Genomic DNA, 23,343 nt, shown 5'->3' with positions numbered 1-23,343 from the left:
TCATCTTATTGATCAAACTTCTAACATGTTGATAAAACCATTTAAGTTTATCAGCTCTTTATTTCTCTGGTTAAACTGCCTCCAGAAGAAGAGAAGAAATGAATTGTGTTGTTCATTTTCCTGCCTCTCTTGCATTGCTTCCTACTTCTGAAGAGGTGTAATTTGCATAATACATCAAAGGCACTTGAATTTTCCAGAACTTAGTAAGAGTAATTTAGACTTTTCATACTTGAGAAACATTTTATAATGCAGACTCTGTAAATACATTAGAGCGGTGTTTCCCCTGAACAATCAAATTTCCCCCATGCCCCACATGGGGGAAATTTGATTGTTCAGGGGGGCAATTCAAAAATTGCTCATCTAGAGTTTAAAACAACTGCCTACTATGACTTAACTTGTACAAAAGAAGAATTGTTGGTATCTCAATTTGAAATAAGCATTCATTAAATGTTGTACACTCTATAGAGCCGCACTTGAAAGTTTGGAGTAATATCAACTACAGTTTGCTCGGAGAGTATTGCTTACTATGCCTAGTGAAGGAATAGTACGTACTGTATTGGACGATTGCTTATGGCATGCAAAGTGGTTGTCTATTGTAGCCTACCGCAAACTCTGCATGTTATACAAAATAGGTAATTCCTTTCATACAAACACTTGTTTGGGCGTCGTGACTGTACATTTGGATAGGTTTGGCGATCTCAGATTAAAATAAAAAATTACTTTGTCTGCGCACAGAATTATTATTAATGAAGAACCCTGATACACAATGGTATGTATTTGTTGTATATGTATATTTCTGTGGTCTCGGTAAATAAGTCCAAATTTGCAGGAGAGGAAAAATAAACTTCACACTCAAACATGCATATATTTGAATATACAAATATTTATTACTCACGCTAAAACTACAATAACGAAGATATCTGCATGTCACATAATAGTAAATAATAAATACTTTATTATAGTGCACTTATCTCATTTTTGACAAATTAGACTTATCTGCTTGTTCACAGAGACCGCAGATTTAATAGCCCGAATTCAGTAATTTGTGTAAATTATTCATTCAAAAAACATACTAATAATTAATTTTGATATATTAAAATAAAATTAAATTAACTTTAATGCATAGTTTATTTTTAGTTTTTGATTTATCTTATATTTATTTCTTTCAGTTGCACAGTAAAATGAGTAGTGCAAGTAAAATAAAAGTTTGTCAGTATTCAGAGGAATACTTAATTTGGTTTTATACCTGCTGTCCACGATCAAAGGTCACCTTTTTGTCTTTTATGCCAACAATGCTTGACCAACGAATCAATAAAGCGAGGTCGTCTTGAGGCACATTTGAAGGCGAAACATAATGCTCATGTAAATTCAGATTTAAATTACTTTTAAACTTTAAAGAAGAATTTTGAAAAAAGAGTAACATTAAAGTCTCTGTTTATTGCTCATACTGCAACTGTCAATCGTATTCTTGAGGCTAGTTATGAAATTTCTTTACTCATTGCTAAATCTGGGAAAAATCATACTATAGGAGAGAATTTAATCAAACCATCAATATCAGCATTTCTTAAAACAGTTCTGGAAAAAGATGACAAAGATGTGAAAGCTATGCCACTCAATAACAATACTGTTAGTAGAAGAATAGATGAAATGAGTGAAGATATTGAAATACAACTTGTTGGAAAGCTGAAAACAAGAAAATTCTCAGTGCAAATGGATGAATCAACTTTGAGAGACAGTGAAGCCGTACTGATAACTTATGTAAGATATACTGATAAAGGTAATTTTGCTGAAGAAATGTTATTCTGTAAATCATTAGAGAGCACCACTACCTCCAAAGATATATATAATAAGCTAAAAAATTACTTAGATGACAATAATATACCAATGAAAAATATAACATCTTGTGCTGCAGATAATGCTCCTATGATGGGCAAGAAAAATGGCTGCTTAAAATTGATGAAAGATGCTTCATCCAGAAATGCTTCTTGTGCACTGTGTTATTCATAGGGAAAACTTGGTAGCTAAAAATATTTTGCCTGTTCTTAATGAAGTACTAAAATCAGTTATAAAGGGTGTCAATGCTATTAAAGCTAATGCCAAAGGTGAGCATCTCTTCAAGCTTTTTTGTGAAGAACAAAATGGAGACCATGTGAGACTTTTACTTTACACTGAAGTAAGGTGGCTCTCGAAAGGGAACTGCTTGAAAAGATTTATGTAACTATTTGATACTATTAGTGACTTTTTAAGTGACAAACCTGAAATGAAGCATCTGTTAACGGTCGATGGTAAAGCATTTGTGAGTTATTTAGCCGATATCTTTGAAAAACTAAATATATTAAATAAACAACTTGAAGGAACAAATAAAACTCTCGTCGATGCAAAAGCAAAGATATTTGGTTTCATTACATTTATTGAATTATGTCAAAAATATATTTGTAACAAAAATTTTGAACAGTTTTGTTGTCTGCAAAAATATGAAGTGACTGATACCGCTGTACTTGTTATTGTCGATCATCTGAAAATTCTGTCCGCTGATTTAAAAGAGGTTTTCTGATTAAAAACAAATTGATTTTCCAACCTGGATGATGCAACCAGTGTTAGTGGATTTGTCTGATGTGTCAATGCAGTACCAAGAAGAACTCTCAGAAATGCAAAATGATGAGTCAGTTAAAACTTTATTCAATATAAAAGGAGGGATGGCATGGCTTTGTGAAGAAACAGAAATTAAATACCCAAATTCAACCAACTTTGCAAGAGGGCTATTGTTACCGTTTCCATCTTCATATTTAGCTCAATGTGGATTTAGTGCCATAAATGATTTGTTACTAAAGAAAAGAAATCGATTGGATATCACAAAACGGGGAGACTTGAGACTGAAGCTGACTAAATTGGAGCCCAATATAAAACCTTTCTGTGGCAAGCATCAAGCACAAGGGTCTCACTAAATTTAGTGCACTCATCTAGAAGTGACTTCACATGGAATGTTGTAATTATTAAACAATTAAATAATAATTACTAAAAATTAAAATATTATAGAAAAATCTTTCATATAAATTATTTTGTACTTGAATTTTAGTTGTCTATTATATGTTTTGAAAATTTACTTACTGTTTTTTTCTTAATAATTTCCTAATGATTTCTTCCTAAAACCTAAGTCTTGTGTCCTGGACAAGTTGTAATTAGGCTTCATTTAGGGAATAATTCAATTTTTGAATATAAAAAATATGTATATCAGTGTTTCCCAACGTTACATAGGGGGCATCAGAATTTTAGAAAGACTTAGGTGGGGCATGGTAAAAAAAAAGGTTGGGAAACACCGCATTAGAGCGTCATTTATCCGGAATAATTGATGTCAGACCTCTTCCGGACAGCCAAATTTTCCGGTAAGATTAAATAAGATTAATTAAATTTTAAAAAAATTATAAACCAATCTCGGAAAACAGAAACATTCATCCAGGCATTTTTATACAAAACAGGAAAATTAGAAAGACTTTTAAGTGCTCTCAGTTTTTTCGACACCGATAACAAGCACCGACAACCTGTGCACCTCAGTGGCATTTGCACACATAGCAATTGTAACTCACTCTTTTCTCATCTTAAAACTTGGTGCAGGCATTTCTCTTTTGATGGCTAGGGTTTTTCTGGGTAATGCTTTCCATAATAAGCCCTTCTCATCAACATTATAAATGTTTTCTTTCTCATAATTTGCTATAACTGAAGCAAACTTACTTTTAAAGGACAACGCTGCCGATTCATCTACAGAAAGTTTCTCACCTTGAATTTCTATTTCACGTATACGTGTCTCAGTTTAAAGTTTTTCAGCCAACTTGTGCTTGCCTTAAAATCTTCATTACCTATTAATTTTAGATTAAAATCCAATGCTTTCTTCACATAACACTGGGCCAGATACTGGTTCACCTAAATTTCACTCTGAAGAAAACAAAAAAATATAGTGAGTGCACTCTCTAAAGCGGCATTTTCAGTTTTCGACATCGTCTTTTTCCTGCTACCTCCTCCTTCACTATCCATAATCAACACAAATCCTGTTGTAGCATTGGAATTTTTCTGGATGTCGTAAATTGTTGAAGTCCTCACATTAAACTCTTTGGAGAGATTTCCTAAATTTTCACTTTTTCTAATTCTATTAATAATTTCCGTTTTTCATTGCAATTTAAAACAACACACTTTCTTTTCGTTCACATTTTACCGTAAAAAAATTGAGAAAAATAATAAATCGCACAGTTTCCGAGAAAACCCAGTAGTCTGTGATATTTTTCTGCAGCACATTTCTGGAGATCACATAGAATTCTAAAGTTCACAACCCTAAAACAATAAAAACAATTTGCAGTTTTCGGTTTATTGGGCTTTTTGTGTGGGCAATCTAATATAAACAGGTAGTAAACTCGATATTTTGCTTATTATAATTAAAATTCAATTTGCAAACATGACTATAACCAGCACTTCATGTATTACCGTTAATAAAAAAAAGAAGAAAGATCAGCCTTTCAAATTATTCTGGATAACCGACATTCTACTGTATAAGTAAACTAATAACCTGCTTAGAATATTCAAGTCGTGAGAAAGCTTATGATACCTCTAACTTGAGAAAATCAAAACTAAAACCTTGCTGAAAACAGTCTAGACATTACTGAGAGCTACTATGATAAGTAGTGTAGATACCGTGTGTCTTGCACATAATATCTCCCATGATTTTGATTTTCATAATTAAGAAAGTTTAAAATGCAAACATCTTATTCATATTAAACAGGCCCAGGCAAAGTATGACCCGCGGGCCGCATGCGGCCAGTGAGCTTTAATTGTATTTTCGAAAAAAGTTTACTTATTTTATGCTTTTGCGACGCCTTTTTGAAAAATAAATTTGTATATGTAATACATTATAGAATTTGCCGACTTGTAAATTGTTTTATCATCTCTGTATTGTTCAAATTAAGATAGAATTTGAAATTGTGCGCAAACCGGAGCGAGCCAGCGGGTGCTTTTATAATGGTATAATTTGTGATTATAAACTAACCGCGCGAAACTATGGTAACAGATAACCCCTGACGATGACAACGGCTTTGCTGCGGTGGCAGAGTAATAGGATAGGACTGCTGACCGGCCGTAGTTCCAATCTGTTTTCTCTGACGGTCATCCTGCAGTTAGTTTTTTTGTGTTATCTTCGGTTATCATCTTGGTGCTAGTAGCGATAAAAATAAAATTTACGCCCTTTTAAAAATGAATAAAAAATGAAAAATTCAACAAGAGCATCGTGTCTTCAATGAAGAGTGGAACACAAAATATTTTTTTTGCTAACATAAATAATGAGACTATTTGTCTCATCTGCCGGGAGAGTGTCTGTGTTGAAAGAGTACAATATTAAAAGACATTTCACTACTAAACATTCCGAATATGGTGCCAATTTAACTCCAGAAGCGAGAAAGAAAACTGCTGATGGATTGATTCAAAATTTATCTAGACAACAAAATGTGTTTATGCGGGTAACTAAAGAACAAGAAGCTACTGTAGAGGCAAGTTTTGTTATTTCTCATATAATTGCAAAAAGCAATGAGCCTTTTACTGATGGAGACTATATTAAGGAATGTATGACTGAAGCTTGTGGAATTATGTATGTCCTGACATTAAACACAAATTTGAGAATATAAGTTTATCTCGGCGAACCGTAGTAAGAAAAATTGAATGTATCGATACAAATTTGAATGAGCAATTATTATCAGTATTAGAATCCATAACATGGTACTCGATAGCTCTCGACGAAAGTAACAACCAAATGAATACTGCACAGTTATTAATTTTTATACGTGGATGTACCTCTAATTTTGAAATTATTGAAGAGCTTCTTTCAATGGAATCTCTTAAAGACCAAACAACGGAAGCTGATATATTTGAAAAAGTTGAAAAATGCTTAACAAGATATAATTTACAATGGAACAAAATGGTAAGCATAACAACTGACGGAGCACCAAATTTGACAGGTAAAAATGTTGAAGCGTTAAAGAAAATTCAGGATAAAATTTGTGAAAATTATCCTGATTATAATTTAATTACAATTCATTGTATTATACATCGACAAGTATTACGTAAAAATGCGTTAAAAGTTGAACATGTCACATCTTGTATTATTAAACTAGTAAATTTATACGATCAAGAGGCCTGAAACACAGACAGTTCGTTAATTTTCTTCAAGATATTGAATCAGAGTACACAGATATTCCTTATCATAGCCAAATTCGATGGCTTAGCTTAGGAAAAGTTCTTCGGCGAGTATGGGATCTTAAAAATGACATTTTATTTTTAAAACTGAAAAATATTATGGACTTCCCGAATTAACTGATAATAACTGGATTTGTGATTTTGTGTTTCCCTGGACATCGTGACACTTAAATACTTTCAACATCGTGTTACAAGGGAAAAATTTATACACCCATGATATGGTAAAAAAAGTTTGAATGGATTTAAATTAAAACTCCAGTTGTTCCTTCGACATTTATTAATTAACAAGGTAGACCACTTTCCAACCATGAAGTTGCTGAAGATTCCAGAAAATAAATTTGAAAAATATTGTGTAATTATCAACACTTTGAATGACGACTTTTTACGAAGATTTGGCGACTTCCGAAAAATTTAGACAAGTTTGGCAATAGTGCGTGACCCATTTTCAATAGAAATTTATAGTGCACCGAGTGAACTACAGCTTCAGATTATAGATCTGCAGTGTGATACCGATTTAAGGAAATTGCAACGTCATGAGGAAATCTGTAAATTTTACAATACTCTTAATTCGACGAACTTAAAGATTTTGCCCGAAAAATGTTGGTTATTTTTGGATCAACCTGCATATGTGAACAAACATTTTCCATCATGAATCTAAATAAAAATTCTTTACGATCAACCATCACTGATGATAATTTACAAGCAGTTTTAAGAATCCCAACTACAAAATTAATACCCGAAATTTAAAAAAAATGGTAAAAGATGTAAAACAGTTCCATTCATCTCATTAAATTCTTGTTTGTTAGAGAATAATTTTTTTTTATATTTCTTCTTCATGATAACAAATAATATATATCTAAAAATTGTATTTTACATGCGGCCCACCTTCTTTTTGTATTCCTAATGTGGCCCTTCAGCCAAAAAGTTTGCCCAGGCCTGATCTTAAACATATTGTTGATGTTGAGGGAATGAACGGTACTGTTTAACGGGCAGTAATGTGGGGGTTTGGAGTACTGAGTTAAAAATACAAAAATATCAGGTGCTTACATTTTTGCAACAAAAAACAAGTCACTGTGTCAATTCTGAATGAACAGTCTTCGCAGAATATAATTGGATTTAATTGCATATTTTAGGAACCTGGAAGGAATGTTGATGATGATGCAGTCTGGTGTGAACATGATATGCTACCAGAAGAAACAAAAGTGAAGGTAAGTTAGAGTTAAATATACAGTAGGCCCTCGATTTAACTGACTATTTGGGGGAAGGGGTTTCTGCTATTGCTGAAAGTCAGTTAAATCTATTTTAAAAACATATATTAATAATGAACTTACAATGTACAGGATGTATTAAAATGTTATTATAATATATAAGTATGAATAAAATATAATGTACATTGAGTAATTTATACACACCACTAAAAATCAGTTAAAAATATAAAAATAAATTTATGACAGGAACCAAACTTTATTTATTTTTTTTTTTTTTCTTAAAAATCCTTGGATTTTGTGTTTCTTAACTAATAGCATAACCCCTCCTACCTTTCTATCCTGTCTATCCTTTTTGTAGACATTGTACTCCCCAAATTCCAGTTCTGCCTTCCTTATATCTGTGTGACACCACGTCTCTGATATCCCAACAATATCTGCCTTTGATGCTTTGATCAATACCTAAAATTCATCAAATTTATTTACCAAACTCCTAGCATTGGTGTACACGCAAGTATACATGCACCTGTTCCGATTCTTAGCGACCCTAACACAACCCATGTGTTTACTTGTACCGCTGTGACTCCCAGCAGTCTCTGAAACATCCTGCATCTTGTTTTCCCGGCTTCTGCTCATTCCAATAGAGTAGAAGCCTGGAAAACAAGATGCAGGATGTACAACAACTTCTTCCAAACATTGGCCAAGGTAGTAATCTTCATATCTTTCCGCACAGCTGCTAAGTTGATGATAGCAGATCTGATGTTGTATGCACGTAAATTTTGCAGCGTCCTCGTGCTTCCTGTTTCTTCTTATACAACCTCTTACTTGCAACGATTGCACCCTGATCCATTGACTGTATCGGTGAAGTGGTGTTAGGAGGCAGAAAAACACATTTAATTCTCCCATTCCCGCTAACTAAACTCTCAGCATTAGGGTGAGCAGGCGCATTATCTAGCAGTAAAACAGCCTTTATTTCATGAGAAGGAATTTTCAGCACATCTGTCTGATAGCATTGCACATCAGGAATAAAATGGTTAAAGAACCAGTCACAGAAAATATCCATTGTAAACCAGGCATTTTTTGAATGGGAATATATTACTTGTAACTGATTCATTAAATCGTTTAAAGGACATGGTTTTTTTGCCTTACCAATTACCATAGGCTTAAGCCGATGTAAATCATCAGCATTTGCACAAAATAAAACTGATTCGCTCCTTATTTAGCTTATGACCAGGGATGCTTGTTTCATGCTTGTAGGCCTAGATATTTTCAGAAACAGCATGATAAAAAAGGCCAGTCTTGTCAGCATTATAAAGCTGAACAAACCACTTGTACACTGCTTCTTCTAGGTTTTATTTCGGCCACTTTCATATGTTTTCTACTACCAACTGTAGAAGTAGTTTTGTAGCAACCATCTACACTGTATTTTAATGCAAACTCCTTAAGTTTTTTTTTTTTTTTTTTTTGTAAATGTCTGAAACTGTTTGCTTTTTGGCTCTATAAATCTCACACACATGTGCAACAGTTACATCACCTTCAAGCTTTTCAATCAATTCCAATTTTTGTACAACACTCAAGTTAACACGTTTACACTTTACTTCTTTATCCTGCAAGGCCATAATGATAGACAAATATTACGTATTTATTATAAAATATGTAAAAATCACAATTGCATAAAATGCAAAAACAACCAAAATGTAAACAACAGAATAGGACAAACTACACCGGAAGACTGACAGTGTTGACGCATACCACTAATCACTCCCTCTTTATTAACCCCGCCCCCCCCACCTAGATGACGTAATACCCTGAGCCTAACATCGAATGCATGATAAGATAATGCTGACTCATTGACCCAACCTTTTAGTGTGCTCTATTCACAAATATTAAAAAAAAAAAAAAGGTTCTAAATTTTTCCTTTAGGGCAGAAATTTTTTTGTCCGTTAAATCTGAAGTCTGTTAAATCCTCTTCGGCCCTAAACTTAGTGTCCGAAAGCACTTTACAAATTTATTCTCAACTTTGAGTTTACCTCTAAGCATTTACTACACCTAATAACAGACATTTGTAATTTCAGGCTAAAACCTCCCTTCAATATGGCAAACACAGAATTTGCTACCCTTATTTTGAGGTACATTACTAATATAGACAGCATCACCATCAATAGTTGCATCAACAAACACTATCAACTGCCAATTTCTACACATAAAATCCAGATTCTATTATTCTAAACCCTTTGGACTAATTGGTGTAACTATAAGCATTTATCCACCAACTTGGACAAATTTGCTCCAGATATCAATAGTTGCATGTGCAAACAATCTAACCTACACCCTATGTCAATTTTGGACATATTACTGGCAAACTAGATATTATCCCCAATCAGGAACTCAGAAGAATCATGGCACATGGCTTTAAATTCAGACTATATGAGCACTACAACTTTACTAAGGTTAAAAGACAATTACATCACAACCTACTTAACTTCTGCTTAAAACTATCCTACAAATATAATACTCCAATAGAAGTATTCCAAATGTGAAAAATTGGTACATATTGATCTTTTCCATAACTATAAAACTATTTTTTATTATTTTTTTTTTTTTGATTTGGTAGTTGTTGGCGCATCGGCTTCTGTGGCCATATTGCACCTCACAAGGTTTTTGCAGTACTTTGATCCAAGCCCGAGGCGGGAATCGAACCCGCGACCTTTGGGTTGCCGGGCAGGTACTTTACCCACTCGGCTAGCCCGGTCGGCTATAAAACTATCTTCACACGGTTCTCTCCCTACCTCTAGCAGTACATACAACTTCTCCAACATCAAAGTCCACTTAGCTGAGTTACATAAGCATTTTATCATCGCTACTATAGACCAAGTCATCAATAATATAGATCGCTACTATAGACCAAGTCATCAATAATATAGATCGCTACTATAGACCAAGTCATCAATAATATAGATCACTACTTTATCATCACTACTATAGATGACTTTCAAATAACTTTTTGCATTTATCTGCAAAGCATTTTACTATCAAACCATAATAGCTGAACTCAACTCCAGTATTACTTACAAACCAGTCACCAACAACAGTAGTATTATTACGAAGAAACTTATTGCTTTCAGCCAAAAATTAAATATCAATTTTCCTTACATTTATTTTATCCCAAAATTTCACAAAAATCCCATAGGCTTCAGATTCATCACATCTTGCAAAAATAGTTATTCTGATAAACTAGGAAAAATCCTAGAACTTCTCCTAAAGCTTATCTTAAGCATGCTGCTCAACAGCAGAATCATTACAAATAATCAGCCTATAATAAAAGCTCTAAAAAATCAAGATATTGCTCACCTATCAACATTTGACTTTAACAGCATGTTCACCAACATAGCTATAGCTAATTTAAAACTTGTAATGAAAGAGCTATACTGCAAGTATAAACATATTGTAACTTGTAAACCAGACTACTGGAATAATTTAACTAACCTATGCATATCAAACAATTACATCTTTGATGGCAGTACTGTCTATCTACAAACTAAAAGAATTTCTATGGGCAGACCAACTAGCTGTATACTAGCCAATCTTTACCTGTACTTTTCAGAAACTTCCTTACCTACAGATTTATGCATGTTCAGATACATTGATGACTTGCTTGTTATCAACTGCAATAATTTCCTGCAAGACTTTGCCCACATCTACCCGCCAGAGCTCACTCTAGAAAAAAAACTAATAACAATAACCTTTCTGCAAATTATCTAGACTTAGATATTGACATCAATAACCCCCAGACGAGCATAAATATCTGTAATAAACCTAACACCTTCATCTTCAAAGTAGTCAACTTCACACACTGGCATTCCAACATCACGAAGAAAATACAGTAAACCCCCACTATTTGCGGTCAGTGATTTAAACCTAAAAAAAATGTGAATTTTAAAGCGCCTTGAACATTTTCCACCATAAAAAAAAACATGGGCGTGGTTAAATCAACTTGCCCGGTCCACAGAATAGTACTCTGTGGACCAGTCAAAACAGTGCTCAGTGGATGGGGGTGACAAAATTGCGAGCGCGAATGTTTCCTGCTAATCCTTGTTCAGTATGTGTAATGCACTTAACATGGAAGATTTTGTCGCTTGCTTTTAATTGATAAGTTTACAAAAGTGAAAATTCTACCGTTTTGCAGTGTGTGGTGTAAACAGACTTTTTCGAACGTGTTAACGGTTAAAAGAAAGTGACTTTATTGTGGACAAGTTCTTTTCTAACCCTACAAAAATATGGCTACGAATAACAAGGGAATTGTGAAAAGATCAAAGAAGGTGATGACATTAGCGAGTAAAATTGAGTTATTAGACAAAATTTCTAATGGTGAAAGTGTCTCATCAGTGGCAAAATATTATAAAATCAATGAGTCAACAGTATGATCAATCAAGAAAAAAAAAAATCCGCCATAGTGTCCGTGAAAACGTGCTAATTGCTTCAAAATTAGAAAAAATGGAAAAGGCTTTAAATCTGTGGATAGAAGACCAAACTCAAAATAAAATTCCGTTAAGTTCACTCATTATTTGTGAAAAGGCAAAACACCTTTATCAACACTTTAGCGAAAATGGTGATAGCACTGGCAGAATAAGTTTTTTAGCTAGCAAAGGCTGGTTTGAAAGATTTAAAAATCGATATGGCTTTCATGACATGAAACTTGTAGGCGAGTCTGCATCAGCAGATTTTGTAGCTGCAGAAAGTTTCCTGACGGTACTAAAAAAATTAATTACGGACAAAGGATATGTTCCCGAACAGGTGTTCAACGCAGACGAAACTGGGTTGTTTTGAAAGAGAATGCCAGCCAGAACATACTTAACACAAAATGAAAAATCTGCTCCTGAATTCAAAGCTTCCAAAGATAGGCTTACTCTTTTGTTTTGTGCAAATGCTAGTGGACACATGATCAATCGATGCTCGTGTATAAATCACAGAATCCACGTGCTTTGAAGGAAAAGAATAAAGGTCATCTTCCAGTTTATTGGAAATCCAATAATAAAGCCCGGGTAACAACTACACTTTTTAGAGAGTGGTTTAATGATAGCTTTGTACGAGAGGTGGAAAGTTACTTAGCTTCAAAATCTTTGCCTTTCAAAGTTCTGTTTCTTATTGATAACATACCAGTACATTCAAGCAGTCTAGAATTCGACCACCCAAACGTTGAAATTGTGTTTTTGCCACCCAACACCACATCACTTTTACAGCCACTAGACCAAGGTGTGATTTATATGTTTTTGTTAGGAGAACTTTTACTGGCTTAATTGAAAAAATGGAAAGAGAGTCAGACTTAACTGTAAGTCAAAGTTGGAAAAATTATAACATTGCAGATTTCCTGATCAACATCAAGGCATCAGTTTATGAGATAAGTGCATCTACAATTAACGCATATGGCAAAAATTGTGGCCATAAGTGGTTGTTGCTAAACAATTCCTAGTGTCAACGAACTGGTTGCCGATAATGTAAAATCACACTGGGAATATAGGGTGGAGGCTTTGAAAACATCAATGCAACAGACATTCAGGAACTTATTGAGACTCATGCAGATGAACTTACAATAGAAGAGTTGGATGAATTAGTAACAAGGTCAAATGAAAACCAAAATGATCCTTAGGAGGAAGATCTCAACGTTGTTAGACTAGAATTAAATAGGAATTCATTAAAGGAAATCTTTAGCCTCTCCATACAACTTTCAGAAAAGGTGGGGAAATGGATCCTAATTTGGAAAGAAGCATCAAGTTTAAACGAGACCTAGAACAATTACTCTTACCTTACGGGGAAATTCAAAAGGAGCTCAATAAAAAAATGAAGAAACAAACTTCAATTACAAGTTATTTTTCGCCCAGCAACCCATGTTCTTGATATGTTTTTGAAAGGTTTGTTTAAAATTTCTAATAGATATTACATTTAATATTAAATTGTTTCTTATTTTCATTTCAATGTCTTATGCTTGTATTTCATTACGTTTGTCTATGTACATAGTCATATTATGTAGGTAAATACATATAATACATACAGACAAAATTTTTGACTAGTTTTTGTTATATATTTTATACTTTTGAATGGAACCCTTTTATTACTATGGGTGCCATAACTCAGTATTTGCATTTTCAGTATTCGCGGCATTTCTGAGGAATATAATATTTGCTGTTCGTGTGGGTTTACTCTACATGTCAACATCAAAGGAAAGGTCCACAGTCTAGTCGCCCCTAATATAAAATGTCTCTACAACAAACTACTGGATAACATGTTTCCTAAAACCTACCACCATTTTCATTTCAATAAAGCTCTCCATATTTTATACTACAAAAAATTAATCAGGTACTCTATAGATATAAAAAGTATAATATGAAGCAGGCTGCCTCTCCTATCAGGCTGTGTATATGTGTACAGAAGATACTCCTTAGCCTCTTTGGTGTCTCACAGTCTGAAAAACTTGTGCCCACTAATTGGCTAACTTACTGGGGTAGTTATATATATATATATATTTTTTTTTTTTTTTAATTTTAATTTTTAACTTTTTATTTTTACTTTACAGTCTTAATTTAATAATTCTACTCCTTACACTTTAAAGGTTTTAATTAGGAGGTGATTATTCCCTTGTATAAGGCAATGGGCAGGCCACACCTAGAGTACTGTATACAGGTCTGGAGGCCTCATTTCAAGAAGGATGTAGAGATGCTGGAATGAGTACAGAGAAGGGCAACAAGATTGGTGAATGGAACAAAGGGGTGCTCTTACGAAGAAAAGCTTAAGTTTTGCAAATTACAGTGTCTGGAGACTAGGCACCAGCGAGGTAATCTGATAGAGGTGTATAAAGCCTTGAATGGTTTGAGCATGCTCAGTGCTGATGTGATTCTTCCTCTTGCTCAGAATAATCACCTGAGAGGGCATAAATTCAAATTGAGGAAAGACAGATGTAGGATAGACGTGAGGAAATTTGCCTTTAGCCAGCGGATGGTTGGTTGGTTGGTGGAACAGACTTCCATCCCTTGTCGTGGAGGTTGATAGCCTGAATAAGTTTAAGGCTCAGCTGGACAGGTATTTCGAACGAACAGAGGGGTGAAGTGGAAGTGGTTATTTTTTTATTTATTTATTTATTTTTTTTTTTTGACTGATGCTGCATAAGCTTGCTATCTTGCATCAAATTCCTCTACTAATGCTAATGCTAATTCTAAGTGGTATATTTCCTATGATATTTATTACCATTACAACACAACTGACTTAAACACATGTAGCATACTCCCAGATCTATGTTCAGGGTCGTAGTATAGGAACAGGAATCGCAACCGCAAACTGCCCAAGCACAACCTTTGTCACTCTTACTCATAATACTCTGTATGTATACTTTCCTTCTTGTTGCGCGATTAGGTTTCGAAAGCAATATCAAGATCTATTTGTGTAAGGCAAAAAAAGCAAAGTTCAGCATCTGTATTACTCTACTTTGCCAGTTAATTTTTTTACACTCTCCTGGGAGGCATACTACATTCATTTAATTTTCGTTCTCGCCCAATCATACTTTTACTTCTTATTTATTCTACATTCTGTCACGAGGTTGCTTCTATTCACCATATTTATACTCTATTTTACCTAATGAAATCTATTTTACCTAGTGGCGTATGCCAACACACTTTGTGTGTTGGCATACGCCACTTGGTCTACATTCCAGCTTTGGCATGACACGTTAGTAAGTATCAGAATGGCCCTCTGACTTATGTTATTTTACTTCATTCTATCTTTAAAAAATTTTATTTACTTAGGTAGTATTTCCTTATACTTTTACTCCTGTTTTTACTTTTTATCTCTGTTTCTGTAGGGTCAGCCGCAAAATTTACGTCAGCACTTATATACTCTTTCTTTTCTTTATTTAAACCTGTAATTACTGCATAGTGAGTATATCTGGTGTTTGAAACAGAGGCTTACTTTTTGATACATTTGCCTTGGCTTTGGTGGCTGACTCCTGAAAAAAATGGCAAAAACCATGGTGATTGCATCACTAAGTACTTTTTGCATAACATAATTCATATTATTTTATTTTCAGGTACTTATATGCATTTTTTCCTATGATTTCGACTGCTAGTTCCTTAGACTACACTTTACCTCCCACTCATTGTCTATATAACTTATTATCTATAATCCTTTATGTATCTCAATTTCAAACTCCCAACCACTTCCTTTTATAACATTACATATATATAGATTTCCAGTCACATTATTATGTCCACCTGCTTAGTATCCAGAATATGTGCCTTTCGCAGCATGCAGCCCTCCCAGCCGCCGTGGGAGGGCCTCAATAGATCATTAGATCCGTAGAATTCGGTGGCCAAGGGAGTAGCTTGAAGTTTTCATAATGCTCCTCAAACCACTCATGGACAAATCTGGTGATATGACATGACTCATTGTCTTACTGATAAATACCATCGCCCCTAGGGAAAACAGGCAAAAACAGGTGTACTTGCTCGGCAACAATCTATGGGTAACCATTTGAGTTTAGGGCGCCCTCCAGAGGTATCAGCGGACCCAAGCTATGCCATGAAAACATTCCCCAGACCATGACGCCACCCCCACCAGCCTGCCTTCTGCTTCTGTTCTTGGAGGTTTCACTCCTAATATGCCACCATCCATCCACTCGTTGGAGCAAAAACCGTGATTCATCAGAGAAGGCCACCCGTTCACACTTGGCCGGGATCCAGTGTCGGTATTGCTGTGCAAACTGACGGCGTTGTTTGCGATGAACAGCCATCAGCATGGGTGCTGTCACCAAATGTCTGCTCTGGAGCCCAATGTGCAACAAGGTTTGCTGCACTGTCATGTTGGAGACCTTGTTGCTCAACTGGCCGTCCAAATGAACTGTGGGGCCACCTCCTGGTGGCCCACAGTTCTTTTGGATGTGCGCTGTACGATTCACTAGGTGTGTGTGTGAGGTGTCTGCATTGGAGGGTGGTCATAATATTGTGACTGGACTGTGTGCGTACGTGCATGTGTGTGTGCGCGCGTGCAATTCTGGTGATATGACATGGCTCGTTCATATATATATGAAGAGTTGAATGCTAGAAACTGCATTGTAAAGAGAAGCATTTCTGCTTTAAAAACTTTGAGTTAAATTTAAAATAAGCAGGTGTAACCTGCACCAGGAAAAATTTCTATCAAGTGAAACTGCATTATAAATGATTTCTGGGATTTATTCTTTTAAAGGGAATTCATTCCCTTTACCCAAATCAAAACTCAAGGTTTCTTCCATGCTATAAGCAAGGCTGGGGAGTAGTGGTGATTTTGGGGTTACTCCTTGCTTACTCCGGAGTAAGATATTTTTTCTTAATGTTACTCCTACTCCTACTATACTCCTCGATAAAAAAAAATATTTCGTCATTGCCGCATGACTCATCAGGCTGCTTTTTGGAATTCTGATTACATTATGATTATATGGTAATCACTATACAGAATTCAAATGGCTGTAGCTATATTTTTTTTTATTTAATGCAAATTTGAAATTACACAATATATATTTGATACAAACATTATATATTCAATACAATACACCAATACGCTAATTTTTAATTTTATTTAATACAAAAAGAGCAAAAAACTAGTAAAAACTAATACTAAACTATACATTGTCTTTTAGATTGAGTTAATTCTCAAAAACAGTATGGACTCAATCAAATCTTCTTTCTTTGAAGCATGTAAATCAGATTTTATTATTTTGTGTGCTGAAAACAGCCTTTCAACACTCACTTGGGTAGGTGGTAGAGCAGTAACGCAAAAGGCTGCATCTTGAAATATTAGTGGATATATTTTTATTGCATTTTATTACATCAAAGTTTATCGCCTTTGATAACTTTGATGTAATAAAAGTTACATCGTAGGTCGTACATCAAAGTAACTTTGATGTACGACCTCCTTTCTCCACTAAAGTTAAAGCTTGATAGAAATCAAAGCGAACTTCTCGTAACTGGTTGCTTCCAGCGCTGCAGCTTCTCCTTTGTTGGTATTTGTATTACTAGCTTGAATGAGTCTCTTTTTTATTTTTTCTTGGTGATCAAGCTGTTTTTCAAAATCACATTCATCAAATTCTGAATTAGAAGAAGAAGGTGATGTGTTAAGCTCAGAGGAGGCCACATAATCTTCTTGCTTTAATCCTGTTATTTTTTCACTTAAATCAAGTAGTGCAGCTTTTCCTCTAGCTACCTGATCCTCTGATTGCAAAATTCTGCAATTTGGATCAACATAAATTGCTGCTAATAAGATATCATTTTCTATAAAATTAGTTTCTCTGTGCTCCATAGACTGTTTGATTCCATCAGCAATGAGACCACCAATTTTGGAAAACTTGAAGATTAGACTTTTCCATTCTTTGTAAAATGATCCAGATGTTAAGTAAGACTCTTGGAACTTTAAAGTCGCATTATATGAGTAGTGAAGTAATCTTTCAAGCTGCTCAACTTCTTCCAATTCATGATCAGATAAAGTTATTTCAGGATTTGCCATATCAATAAATAGAGGCTTTAATTCCAAAAGATGTTTGATCATTGAATAAACACTGCCCCATCTAGTAGCTTGATCAATTAGAGCTCCTTTTCTGCAGCACCTCTTCAGAATAGCATCAGTCTTGGGGGATCGAGTAGCTACAGCAACCTGGCACAACTTACTTATGAAATTAGCTGCATGAGCTCCTTTCAGACCATCATGGATTGCGAGCTGTAAAGTACACACACCACACCTCATATGTTGTATGTTGACACTGGGGAAAGTGAAACCAATGAAATTGTTTGGAATAGCATCCAAGGTACATAGCATCTAAGTACTCATCTTCATCTAAATCACTGTACACACACAGCTTTCTCCTGATTCAAAATCTGTCTTTTCCTCATTAAGCTTCTCAACAGTTTTTATCATGTTCAATGCATTGTCTGTAACTATTGTCAAGATATTTTCCTTCTTAATTCCAAAATCTTTGAGCACATTTTCAATCAATTTGCAAACCTGTTCGCTTGTACGGTGCACTTTGGTACCTTTAAGTGCTAAAGTACATATTATCGTTTCTTTATTTTCATTCACAAACTGGACATTTATTCCAAAATAATTTACCCGTTAACGGGTGCATGCATCCATCTTCAGATGAATATACTTTCCTTTAGCATCTCCTTCAACAAATTTTTTTGATTGTTAGCATCCCCTAATATTATTTTCGTTCCAAAGATACTCTCAGTTTGGCTGCCATTTCACCACTCAATCCAATAAAACCTGGAGAAGAGAATACACTATGTCGTAGTCCATTCTTTACAACAAGTTCAATAATACACCCTTTGAATTTACCAGCTGTCATTGCTATAGTAATTTTTTTGGGTTTCAAAGTACTTTGTTAGAATATTTTTTCCTTCTACTTTACAACCTGTGCTAGAACTTGATGACTTTTTGTTTCTTTCCTTTTCCTCCATAAGCTTGAATTGTTTTGGATTCAAGTGCTCTAAATGGCATTTTAAATTTAAAAAAGGCACCTGGGATGGGTTCTATCCAGTTATATTAAAGGAGGCAGCAAAGGAAGTAAGCAAACCCCTAGCCATAATTATGAGAGCTTCCTTGGACTCAGGGGAGGTACCCATAGACTGGAAATGTGCAAATGTGACCCCAATTCACAAAGGAGGATCAAAGGCTGACACAAGTAATTATAGACCTGTGAGTTTAACTTCTGTTCCAAGAAAATTAATGGAAGCACTGGTTAAAGTAGCACTGCAGGATCATCTAGACAAGACTTCAGTTGTAGCTCGGACACAGCATGGTTTTGTTAAGGAGAAGTCTTTCCTGACCAATTTGATTGGATACTATGATGCAGTCACAGAAGAGCTGAATGCAGGGAATAACTTTGATATTGTATATTTGGATCTTAGAAAATTTGGATCATATACTTGGATTTCAGGAAAGCTTTTGGCCCTGTTTTGCATGGAAGACTACTGTACAAATTGGAGCTGTGTGGTATTAAGGTTAAGTTGCTACAATGGATAAAAGAGTGGTTGAGTGGGAAAAGACAGATAGTGGTAATTAATGGACCCTGCTCTTCTTGGACTAATGTTACTAGAGAAGTCCCCCAGGGTTCAGTGTTGGGCCTACTGTTTTGTTTATTTATCAGTGATATTGATGTAGGTATATCAGGTTTGAAGTCGAAGTTTGGAGATGATACAAAGGTTGGTAGGGTTGTTAATAGCAGTTGGTGAAGTTGATAGCTTACTGAAATTGGTTTTTTTTTTTTTGCTTGATTTTTTGCATCACGTGTCTGTTACTGCTTCTGCTACTTTATAACTTTATCTAAAAATTTAGCCTTCCAGTGTCTGGGTGTTATGAAGACATGTAATCCTTGTAAGGGCAAGTATAAGGCATATACTTGCCCTTGCAAGGATATACTTCATCTGACCCACCTCTGTCTTCCCACAAGATATGATTCCGAGTCACCTTTATTTCTCATTGATGATTCAAAAACATGGCTAATGCTCTAAAAGGTTGAATCCGAAGCGTCTTTCTACTGTCAATCTGGTGTCCATTCAATTCTAGTGGCACTTTTAAGCACTGCTATATATTCTGTGATAATGCTCCTGTTATTTTGATTATTTTGTGAGTTTTTGTCTACCCCCAGTTATAAAAATAAGTGATGATTAAAGATGAAGTTGTGGTTAGTTGAGGGATATAATTTTAGGTGTTGGGACTCTGGGGATGTGAGATTGAATTTACAAACTGTGTAATTGGCTTCAATAGTAATACCTATAACTGAATTTTTCCATAAATATAACATTAGTTCATTGACTTTGTATGGAGGAAAATGGCGACCTAAAAAATTCCTTATTTTAAATTCTGTTATGGTGATGACATCGATGATCCCAGGAAGATTTTTAGTCTATTAAGGTTCATTTTAAAATCAGGTCTCGGAACAAAAACAATCAACATTGGGTTCTTGAGATCCCAAATAAAATTAGGAAAGTGTTTTTGGCTTCAAATAGCATGGTTTTTATTGGATGGTCTGTCCATGGTATGAAGGATTTTTTCACAGCATCACGCTGTTTTAAATGTCTTAGCTACGGATACTCAGCTAAAAACTGCCACCAGTCCGAGTTTACCTGCGGACATTGCAGTGACCTGGGTCATCAAATTCAAGACTGTCCTAAAATGGAGGAACCTGCTCTTGACCAAATTGTCAGCTTAAGAAGAGGAATGCGGACCATTCCTTGTAGGATGTTAAGTTCCCTGAATTTGTGAAAGCCCAAGAAGTAACAAAAATTCGGACTGACTTTGGAATATCTTGTGTATATACTATACAGTTAAATTGTCAACAATCTTTATCGGTTTTAAGTTTTAAGTGATCTTTCTAAGTTAATGGTCCAACACAAATTTCAACTTTTAGAGTTACAAGAACTGTAAAGGTGTGGTCAAGGGCCTCCCTCTCAGCCGTGGCATTATTTCTTCAAACCCTGTTATGGTCGGTGACCGGGGTAACGCCACTGCCAGGATTTGGGCCGCCCTGATGGTTGCTGACCCCCCTCATTACTGTAACAAAAATTTCTAGTCTCTGGTCCACACATGCTGCATGTGCATGCTTGGAAGGCTGTTTTGGAAAAATTTATGTGGTTTCTTTGTATGCTCAGTGTAGTCAGGCCATAGCGCCATTTCTAAATTACATGGAAGACATTTTCATCCGATTATCTGGTTTTCCTGTCATTTTTATGATGGATGCTAATACTAGCTCCCAGCTTTGGAATACCCCTACTACAGACTCTAAAGGTGAACTTTTGGAGGAGCTTATTTAGTCCAATAATCTCACTCTGTGGAATACCCCAGGCCATCCGCCTACTTTTCTTTCTTCTGTGGGTCAATCTTATATTGACATTACCCTTTCAAATTCTACTCTTGGTTATGGCATTTCCAACTGGCTTAGCCATATTTCGTGGTGCTCAAGTGACCACAATGTCATCACTTTTATGATCAGTCTAAGCAACAATCCTAGGGTTATCAGGTGCTGTTTTGACTTCCCGCAGTTTAAGACAAAACACATTGATTGGAATATCTTTGATGTAAAGGTTCGTGAGCTTATTTCAGAAGAAATAATTGCCCAACTTGGCTTGCTTCCTGCTGATATGCAGATTTCTAGGGTTCAAGAGATTCTGATCACTGTCTGTGAGTCCACTCAAGAAAAGAAAAAAACAACAAAAAATTAATAGTGTTTCATGGTGCTCGTCGTAATTTTCAGAGAGCAAAGACAGCTAACAGGCCCAGAGATGAGATTGACAGACTTGGTGAATTGTATAAATCCAATAGAAGGAGTTATTTCAACACCATTTTCCAAGAGAAGAAACTTGCCTGGACAAGGTTTGTTCAGCATAACATAAATGAAGATCCGTGGGGATTACCCTACAAACTTACCCATGAGAACACTGCCTCCTGTAAAAACACCATCCAAACTACAATGAGATTAGATCATATATCATACCAAGGGCCCCGAACCGAAGCTCCTTTTACGGATTCTCAGCTGGAATCTGCTATCTCAACCTTAAGGGATGGTAAATGTCCTGGACAGGATTTCCTTGAGGTTTCTGTACTTAAAAGATTTTGGAAAAATTGCCAATTAATTATATTAAATCTTTTGAATTCTTTTCTGTCTTTGGGATTATTCCTGCTGGCTTGGAAACAGGCTAGACTTAAACTTCTGTTTATCCTTTGACGAACCCACCAATGATCTGGCCTCTTACAGGCCCATTGCACTTTTGCCCATCCTTGGCAAAGTCTTGGAAAAATTGTTTCTCGTCTTCTAAATTACTATTTAGACAGAAACCTAAGTTCCCCACTTCAATTTGGCTTTACACGTGGAAGGTCTTCTGTTGATGCTATTTGTCAGGTTTTGAGTTCTGTTCAAAATTCTAATTCTAAATATGTCCTCAGTCTCTTTGTTGATTTCAGAGGGGCATTCGACACTGTTTGCTGGCCGAGTGTCCTGGTGAGGTCCAGAGAGCCGGGGTCTCAGCTCCTATTTACCGTCTCCTTTCAAATTACTTTGATTCTCGCAGCATCACAGTTTCCTGTGATGCTGCGAGATTAGGATTTTGCTCTGTCACCAGATCTGTTTCTAGGGGCTGCCCCCTCAGAGTGGCACCTCCGTAGCCAGGTGGGAAAGAGCAGCAGTGCGTAGCACATGCTTCTTGATTAGACCGGGGTTCGAGCCATTACCACCAAATACGGAGGATGCGGAAAGGTCAGGGAATGACCACCGCATATCCCGGAGCAATATGGCCTTAGTTGCCAATGCTCCTAAAAACCAAATAACAACAACAACAGCCCTCAGGGCTCTGTTCTTGGCCCTGTGTGCTGGAACATGGTCCTTGATGGGTGGCTCTCAGTGGATTGAGACAACATCCTTCAGACAGCTTATGCAGACGACCTTGCTATTCTGATTTTTGGTAATTCCCACCGAGAGCTAGAGTGCAGAGCAAATGAAGTTCTAGAGGACTTGAATATCTGGTGTCAAACACATAAACTTCAAATCTCGACTAATAAAACAAAACAAATGTTGCTAAAGGGCTCTCTTGATGTGAATGGAGAAATTATTAGGAGTACTCAGCAGCATAAATACTTAGGAATTTATTTTGATGACCATCTTAATTTTTATTACCATGCAAAATATGTACTTCAGAAAATAAAAGCTATGACCTGTAAAATTATTAAGATTACCAGGAGTACTTTTGGTCTAAAGAAATCTTCCATTAAATTATACTTCTCTTGTATATTTATACCAATTGTATGTTATGCGGCTGGGGCCTGGGGATACAGAATCGGTAACTCCCTTGTTCAAAAATATCTTACTCAAGCACAAAAATTCTTTCTTCTCGCAGTAAGT

The 23,343-nt window shown here is 35.6% G+C and overlaps 1 protein-coding gene across 4 annotated transcripts in view; it reads left to right on the top strand.

The window, feature by feature from the left end:
- The window catches only part of LOC150078026 (sister chromatid cohesion protein PDS5 homolog A-like), a 797,139-nt gene that overhangs the window by 541,424 nt on the left and 232,372 nt on the right, over nt 1-23,343 (top strand). For all 4 annotated transcript variants that reach the window (XM_090384327.1, XM_090384329.1, XM_090384326.1 and 1 more), the window contains exon 22: nt 7,365-7,439. In XM_090384327.1, the coding sequence (XP_090240453.1) occupies nt 7,365-7,439 (75 nt within the window). The remainder of the gene's footprint in view (nt 1-7,364; nt 7,440-23,343) is intronic.

Source organism: Mastigoproctus giganteus, chromosome 11 (genome assembly GCF_048544385.1).
Source record: "Mastigoproctus giganteus isolate SK-2022 chromosome 11, ASM4854438v1, whole genome shotgun sequence".
NCBI lineage: Eukaryota > Metazoa > Arthropoda > Arachnida > Uropygi > Thelyphonidae > Mastigoproctus > Mastigoproctus giganteus.
The sequence above is the reverse complement of the archived record's forward strand: the minus strand, read 5'-3'. Positions and strand labels throughout refer to the sequence as shown.